The 8,153-nt window shown below is 52.3% G+C and overlaps 5 protein-coding genes across 5 annotated transcripts; 1 reads left to right on the top strand and 4 right to left on the bottom strand.

Moving 5' to 3' along the window:
• Positions 1–504: 504 nt before the first annotated feature.
• BDV59DRAFT_134860 (Calycin-like protein) lies at positions 505–1,644 on the top strand. The gene has a single exon (XM_073687043.1). It carries the CDS (start codon positions 776–778, stop codon positions 1,292–1,294), a length of 519 nt encoding a protein of 172 aa, XP_073543613.1. The 5' UTR covers positions 505–775; the 3' UTR covers positions 1,295–1,644.
• Positions 1,497–2,778, bottom strand: BDV59DRAFT_134855 (uncharacterized protein). The gene is made up of 2 exons (XM_073687042.1): positions 2,004–2,778; positions 1,497–1,950 (listed from the first exon to the last, which is right to left on the bottom strand). Exons 1-2 carry the CDS (start codon positions 2,566–2,568, stop codon positions 1,700–1,702), a joined length of 816 nt encoding a protein of 271 aa, XP_073543612.1. The 5' UTR covers positions 2,569–2,778; the 3' UTR covers positions 1,497–1,699.
• Positions 2,779–3,513: 735 nt separating this feature from the next.
• BDV59DRAFT_187905 (uncharacterized protein) lies at positions 3,514–4,709 on the bottom strand. Its single transcript, XM_073691311.1, has one exon. The coding sequence runs from the start codon at positions 4,256–4,258 to the stop codon at positions 4,037–4,039; it is 222 nt and encodes a 73-aa protein (XP_073543611.1). The 5' UTR covers positions 4,259–4,709; the 3' UTR covers positions 3,514–4,036.
• Positions 4,710–5,215: 506 nt separating this feature from the next.
• On the bottom strand, positions 5,216–6,769 carry BDV59DRAFT_187904 (uncharacterized protein). Its single transcript, XM_073691310.1, has one exon. The coding sequence runs from the start codon at positions 6,437–6,439 to the stop codon at positions 5,612–5,614; it is 828 nt and encodes a 275-aa protein (XP_073543610.1). The 5' UTR covers positions 6,440–6,769; the 3' UTR covers positions 5,216–5,611.
• On the bottom strand, positions 6,752–8,091 carry BDV59DRAFT_187903 (MSF1 domain protein). The gene has a single exon (XM_073691309.1). The coding sequence runs from the start codon at positions 7,980–7,982 to the stop codon at positions 7,179–7,181; it is 804 nt and encodes a 267-aa protein (XP_073543609.1). The 5' UTR covers positions 7,983–8,091; the 3' UTR covers positions 6,752–7,178.
• Between the last annotated feature and the right edge of the window lie 62 nt (positions 8,092–8,153).

Genomic DNA, 8,153 nt, shown 5'->3' with positions numbered 1-8,153 from the left:
GTGGCGAGAAACGACGCGTTGATTGAAGAAAGTAGGAATTTTGGTTGAAGGGGCGCGACTCGGTGGTAAGCGCGACTCGGTGGTTGATTACGTTAATCGTTCATTGTCCATGAAACATACGCACTAAAGTACTCCGCATAGCAATATCTAGTAGAGGCCACCAACCAACATGGACACTTATCTATATTTGTGTTGATTTGCGGACTACTACGGCGTATGTAGGATTTAGGCCCTAGTACCATCAAGTAGTAATTGTGCGCATAATAATGCCTGCTGATATAATACCACAGGCATAACAAGCTATACAGACTATGCATAACCGATTCTCCACTCGTTTGGGGGTCGGTTACTCCGTAAATCAACAGAACTACAACAGAATTAGGAACAGTAGAACTAATCTAACGACTCTACCGATCTATTCTAGGCTCAGTAGCATTCCCACTATCAGCTTTGACTTCCTCCCCCGTCCGTGCCAAAGCACGGATCCGTCAAGAAGCTCCGATCGTCGTGATTGACATGCCAAGGGGCAAGTCATGATGTCATCTGTACCGGCAGACTCCGACCAACGAACCGGATGTTCACCTTCAACCCCAGCCTGGGGCACGACGATTAACGCATCGAGATCCTGCAGAAGGACGATCGCATCTTTACTGCAACCGATCTCTGTCTGCATCTATTCAAAACACCCAGACTCTTTGATATTACATTACACATTCAATTGATCCATTCTAATATTGATTTGGCTATTGAATATTTCCCATTAACTGTCCTTCCTATGCCGGTTCATCCCTCGGGAGTCGAGACGGCCTTCGCCGCCGACATCAAAGACCGCCACCTGATATACGACTATGCGGCAAAGGATGCTCAGGGGAACCCCGAGAGCTGGCGATACGAGATGTGGTTCTACAACGAAGACCGCACCGTGTATGCCATCCATGGCGGTCCCATGGCCGGTCGCAAGAATTTCCAGACCGCGTCGTACCAGTGCATTCGTCCCGGGGAGTTGTGGCAGTGTAACTGGCTCGAGGAGACTGGCACGTTGTGTTCGCTGGTGTTTGACATCCCGAAGAAGCGCATAACGACCATGCTGGGGTTCTCCAAAGGCCACTGGGAGCACAGTACCGAAGCACACGGCGATAAGCGAAACCCAGAGGATTTGGCACGATGGAGGGACCTGGCCAAAATCGGAACTCAGGTTGACAGAGAGGTGATGTGTGCTCAGGCCGATATCCTGGAAGATTTTAGAGGCGCTGGAAACTTGGAGCCGATTGAGATGAGTTGGGCGACATTGTGAAGATAGTGGTCTTAGATGGACAGTTATTATAGAATATATAGGTGACTAGGTGGTTCGATCTGGCATAGTGTTGTTGAATCAGTTGCGAATGACCACGTATAAGTATCTCGAGCTTCCATGACGAAGGCGGGTTCCGACAGACAACTATCAGTCCAGGGCTGACCTCTGCCAGGTATATCATCCGAGTGACATTTGTCCAGAAGCGAGCGACATGTTGATGGGGAGCGTATCGTTTGAAGGTCTTTGATGCCTGAGTGCTCCAGCCAATCAACAGAATGACGGCGAGCTGTGTAGACCTGCCAGCTGGTCGATCCGTAGTGGGAAGGATCGTAATTTCGTCGTGCCTAGCATGCTAGTAAAAGTGTTGTTTTTTGAATTGGCGGAATTCAGCCAATCCAGAGCCCACTACGTATTCGAGGTCGACGAACTACTACTAGAAGGGGCTTGGATGCATGCCAATTCGATCTGGATGTCGTCCGGACTGTGTAGTGCGAGGCTGTTGTAGGAAGGACCTCGACTTATAATTGCAACGGCAACTTGATCCGCCTGCTGGGACGCAGTCATATTGTCGATAAACCAAGTTTTCCATGGATTGGTCGCAGATCCGGAAGTTTGCATGGCAGCAGATTGATCGGTGTCGGTTTCCTGGACAAACTCTTGAAAGGGGTTAGCAAGGGGTGAGGGACTGTTCAGACTGTCGTTCACATACGTTGGACAGGGATTTGTTGGACGTCGAAGAAAGGTGGGGGACAGTTGGGTAGGCTCGGGGGAGATATAAGCATTTGGCTCAGGACAGTGTCCAAAGGGTCGGTATAGTAGTCCCCCTTCAGGGAGAGTTTATAGATGGCGTCCTTGAAGACATTCTTCAAGTTTCCGGAGCACTGAGGGCCCCAGACGCCATCACAACCGTTGTTCCCTCCGTAGGGCGTCCCCGTCAGGTTTCCCACGCGTAAAGCCACTTCGGAGGTGCGGTTCGAATCGATGACAGAGTTGTTGACATGACTGGCGACATAGCCTAGCCAGAAGCTGACCTTGGTCATGGGCTCCTGGCCCTTGCCCTGGGCGTTGGAGTCATAAGCGTAATACACATTGACGTCGTCCAAAAAGAGGGGAGGGAAGGACAAGGAGACGGCGGTCTGAGCAAGCGGATCGACACAGCCACCATCCCAGAAGGAACATAACTGGGCCAGGCCGAAGGGGAAGAGGGTAGTCCATGTGAAAAGAAGGAAGAAGCAGGATTGGGTGCAGGACCCGAACCGCCCAGAGCGGGCCATGAGGGACGGACGCTGAGGGTGATCGGACACGGAGATCACCAGAGCGACCGAGAAATCTCTCTTAGAGGAAAGGAGATCGTTGAGACCAGGACAGGGTGACTGGCATGCTCGTCACTGTGTTGATATGGGAAAGCGATGGTGGATGGAGGTGGAAGGAGGTAGGGTAAGATAGGATGAGACAAGGTGATAAGAGAGAGATGTTGCCAGATGGTGGAAACGGAGAAGTAGGCCGACTTCTAAAGCATCCTACTAGAAATCAACCGGAGTATACTTCCAGTGATAGCAGCGAGGGGAGCCGGGGGATTGGTTGGTTGAAGAACGGTTGCGGTCGTTGGTCGGCGGTTTCTCCGTCTGGAAGGAAAATCACAGGATGGGGGGGAGAAAAGCCCGAGCACCACTTCACGTCCAGCGTTTCAGAGGCTAAAGAAGGCTAAGGAGTGGGAGAGAGGAGCCGATTAGTCGACCAGGATGAGAGGTGCACACGAGGCGTGAGTCGGAGGAGATGGCACCTGGAGAAAGGGGAAGAGACGGACAAAGGACAGAGAAGATGGAGATAGAAGCTGAGAGGAAGATATAGGGAGGGAGGAGAGGAAGACTGAGCTGTGACCAGAGTTGATGAACGGAAGACGAAGACGAAGACGAGAAGAAGAACAGAAATCACACCAAATCTGTATTTTTGCCCCATTCCATTCTTGGCCCTGACGCTAGCAGGGATGCCCCCGCATACTCCTGTCCGAATCCGGTAGCCACGGAGGTCGATCCCGTCCAGGGTATCAGGAGAGGACCAATCAGTGCCCCGCTCTGGTCGGGTTCAGGGTCTGGAGGGACCAATCACCATGCAGTGGCTGGCATCTGGTATTGGCATTACCGTCAGCATCGGCATTATTATTATGACGATTATTATGATTTGACTGTTCTCAGTAAACATTCTTCCTCCAGGTCGGTCTTCATTCTTCGCACAACCTCTGATGATCCAGAGGAGTTTCAGATGCCTGGTCCCCTCACACACCGCTCGCCCCTCCGGTCGGAGTCCTGTCATCAACCAAGGTAATAAACTAGTCGCGCTACTGCTGTACGGCCCATACTAGTGTTCCAAATTAATATCCACCCTTCCCGTTGAATCCTAGCAACTTCGATTCTCTTGCCACCGTTCGTCTATGGAGTATGAAACATGAGGATGGAGCTACAAGACGGAGGATATACTGATACCCTCCGAAAAGTGTAGTATGCCTTCTTCATCATTATATTCCCTCAGACGAGACCTAGACATTCCTCCCCCAGCAAATATCATCCGACCCAATTGGCTGATTCTTAGGCGAAACCGGCCCGGCGGTCGAAGGAGAAAACAGACGACCGTGGTTCCTACCGGCGTATGGTTCCTATGGTTCATGGGGATCCAACGGTGTCTCTTTAGCTTCTCGCCAAACACAAATGATGGGACTCCGTGATATCCATCGAGTAATCACAATCAGAAACTAACATCCAGACTAATTCGCGATGTGACCAGACTGCCTGTTCTACCCTTGTCCCAGTACAACCCAACCAACCCTCTTGGCCTCGCTAGTAACGTTAGACCCCCGGATATTACTTCCAACGCGCACGGAAACACCGTGACCGCAACATTACTCCGTCCTGTCTTTGATACATACCTCTTGTCCAACCTTCGGGGATCCAACCAGCCGGTTCTCATCGTAGGGGGCCGGCGGAGTCCACTCAACCGACCTTAGCGCCAATAGTCCGGCAATGGTGCATCGTTAAGGGATTTCTTCCCGCTAGGACCGTTTGCTGGCTTGTGTTTGTCGCCGTGGATATGGCAGACGGCATGTGGGTGGGCGCTCTATGAGGTCATCGCCTGTCCAATCCGAGTCAGAAATCCTTCATTACAACCACCAATTGGAACAGACCGAGGACACCTCGGTGTATGGACAATATCAGACCCAACCTCTCCCTTCTGTCATCCCAGGGCTCTTCAGGGCACATCTCTGGATGAAAAAAATTCGTCCATATTTCCTGGGACTCGGGCTTGGCTGTTCGGAGGAGTGGATAACAAGATCCAGCTTAATATCCGATGGGTCCGGCATCCAATGGCCGTGGAATGTTTGGGATTCCGTCGCCAAGGCAGGCAAATCTGCCACTCTTACCGCTTTCATTCCTTGCGTCATTGGCGGAGCTCCAGCGGTTTCCTTGATCGGTCGCTATCTTGCGAGATCCTCATTCTCTCCGCAAATGATTCTGAAGCTGTTACGAGATAAGGCTATTTTGTCCCTCCAATGATTGTCCAGGTAGGTGTTGCCGTAATTAGGCAGAGCAAAGTTTGTATTTAGGAGTAGCGGATGCTCGTCTGTTGTTCAGAGTGCGTTCTGAAGACAGATATCTAGATCCCTGTAACATATTTCCTATTCTGGACCAATGCAGTTCTGTATCAAACTTCAAATATTCAAATCCCAGCATATGCTTTTAGATCTTTCGATTCGCGACCTAAATTGTCCTATAACGTCCATGAAACTATGTTTTGGATATGATTAGAATTCCTGATTTAACCAGTATACGGCTAAGTATCCTTGCCGGTATAGCGAATGACCTGATTCGTAGAGTCGGATAGCTAGCATTGCTTAATAAAATAACAGTAAAGGATTGCTCAATTTTTCTGGCTACGAGTCAGCAGTAAGTTTGTGTCTACCTACACCAATACTGCAAAGAAGACATGGAACATCCAGAATTGGTTATGCCACTGCAATGGTCTTAGATAGATAACAGGTGGTATGTACTGTGCGGAAGCCATTCGAATATGACCACGAAATCCACTATCTACTGCGTACTTCCCTGCACATGAAGAAAATTCTCACCGTTATAAAGTCTTCGCACGTACCCTCTAGCTTGGGTAAGTTTACGCCGGTACACGAGAGACGCACGACAGACAGCTTTAAAATCAGAATCTTATGTGTTGAGAATATCGTAGAATCATATCGAGTATCCCGTGAGCAAATCGGTCGTAGTGGAGGAAGAGAGATAGACAGTGCCTCGAACCAGTGGACCCGACTATTCACGACTTCTCCAACATCTGAATACGAGACTTGATCACTGCCACTGAATCATTAATCGATCGAGTCGCTCGGCGGATGCGCTCCATCTCGCGATTGCGATTCCTTTCTGCAACCGAGATGATCCTGCGCACCGTCTCCAACTCCGCAACCTCCGTCCCGGTGAGCCCCGGATACGGAGCATTCGCCTCGGAATGACGCGTGATATTGAGCACCTTCGTGACAGCTTTCACGAGCGGCAACGCCTGGGGCACATTGAACGTAAGCCACGCCGCATGCTCCGGCCTCGCGCCCCGATGGTCCCAGACGACATCCATCGCCGCCGCCCGCTGCCGGAACTTCTTCTCACTCTGCGCGCCCTGCGGTACGGCAGCTACGTTCGTCTCCCAGTCAAACGTACGCATACCGGGGCCCGTCGCACCCTCAGCGGCGGTGTCCCCCAACCCCTGTGCCTTGACATGCCCGTGATGGCGCCGCATCTCCTGCCACGCCTCATACTGCATCAGCTCCTCGGGCGACATCTGCGCCTTGGCTATCTCCTCCGGGGTATGCGGAGCCGGCGAGGCCTTGAGACCCGTGAACAGCGCCAGACTGTTGCCCTCGCGGACAACATTGGCGAGCTCGCGCATCTTCGCGACGGTCTCTTCCAGCGTGTCGCCGTCTTCCGGTACGGGGACGATCTCCAGCTTCTGGCTGATCTCGGCGAGATCTTTCGGGTTGACAGTCGCGTCGGAGAGGCCGGCGGAGTCGTGCTTGGCGACATCACGGAGTAGTGGCTGGTGGTCGTCGCTTTTGCGCTTTATCCCGCGCACGAAGGGTTCGCTGGCCATGTTGGTAGGCTGTGCCGCACGATATGAAGTGCTGGTGTTACTCCTGGAGAGATAGGAACGTGCTGGCCTCACTGGTTCTTCCGAGGCACCGCGAACTTCGTATACTTCTGATGACGCGCGTGGTGGATGACGGTCGACAGGGTTGCGAAGCTAGCTCCATGTAGGTAGCTGTATAGTTAGGAGACACATCGCAGATTCTTTAAAGCTCCTCCAGCTGTTCCAGGTAGGATAGAGGGGATCTGACTGTAAGGGTGAAGTGACTCTTCTGGATGGATTGCTGCCGCATCCGCCAATTGGCTACCGCGGAATTCACCGATTACTAAAGCGTTCTCGCCCCATTGACTACTGGTACGTATCGAACGGACGTGCTGAAGATACTCCGTACTCCGTATATGTCGAGAAATAGTAAATTCACTTGGAATAGGCAGGTAAACTCCATCCATACAGTAAGCATATAATACACGGAATCCACAGACACGTGGACATCCCTAACCTCCGCTATCTGCTCCTAATGTACAATCGAATTTTTGTCCGTAGTCTTCCCCTCGTGGAAAGAAGACCCGCAAGAATATTTCTTCGAAATGTTGTGGTGACAGTGAAAGTCAAATTGTCGTCGAAAGAGTAGCCCAATTATAGGAGAGTGTCCGTCAGTAAATAGAAGAAAACCCAAACGCCATAGCACCTCGCTGGAATGTGGAATGTCGAATAGTGGTCACATATTGTTCGCCGCATGCTGAATTCAATGGTCATCATCGTCCGTTACGCCATTGCCGCGGAGCCAGACGCGCTTCCACGGACCCTCAGTGCCAAAGGCAGCCTCACGATCCTGCCTCATCCCCTCCAGCACCCCAACAATTCCCCCACTGCGCAGCCGCTCCAGAACAACGTTCATGCCCTGCTTGCTCTTCAGGATGGCATCACGCGTGCGGTTGACTCCGATGAGTTCAATTGTGCGCTGGATGCCCGCTGTCGACAGCGACGAGAAAAAGCCCTTCCGCGGAGGCTCCTCGTCGACGTCCCCGTTGTGATCAGGGATCGAATCCGTCTTTCTCCATCCGAGGAGCTTGCCCTGTCCGAAGCGCGACCGGAACGTCACGGTCGTCTTGACGGTAGTCTGCTCGCTCCGCTGGTCGTCCAGCGAGAGGCCGTCGAGACGCTGGAGGGCACCTTCCTGCGGCTGCCGCTGGTAGTATTGCTTCTCCACGACGCTAAGGATGCCCGTCCATTCCATGTTGCGGGATTCCGTCTCCATCCAGCCCTCCCGGACGTCAACGGTGGTCTTCTCCAGGATGTAGCTCTGGCCGGAATTGTCCGAGCCTCCAATGCCCTTGGGGAGCAATTTCAGGATGCCCGAGGGCACTTTGGATTTCTTGAGATGGAGGCGGGTCGTGTGCAGGCGGTGCGTCTTCGGGTCGATGTACCGGTCGATGACATCGGTGGTAAGCACATGGCGAGAATACGGGTTGGGGTAGCGAAGGAAATAGGCTAGAGAGACGGCAGGGAAGGAGTAATCGTAGGTGAAGACATTCTCGAAGAACTTCATCGTGGCGGATGCATATAGGCTGAAGCAGATCGATGGACGAGGAAACTAGCAGATGAGGAGGGATGTGGCAATGGGATGATGGGATGGGATGAGGTCGTCTGCTCACTTGCCGTTGGCCGAGAGCAAAAAGTCTCGGGGCCGAAATGCTTACCTTTTCCAGCGGGCGGAGAC

The sequence above is a fragment of the Aspergillus ambiguus genome (assembly GCF_047715705.1).
Source record: "Aspergillus ambiguus strain CBS 117.58 unplaced genomic scaffold BDV59scaffold_50, whole genome shotgun sequence".
NCBI classification, from domain to species: Eukaryota; Fungi; Ascomycota; class Eurotiomycetes; order Eurotiales; family Aspergillaceae; genus Aspergillus; species Aspergillus ambiguus.
This window is presented reverse-complemented; position numbering and strand designations above follow the sequence as displayed.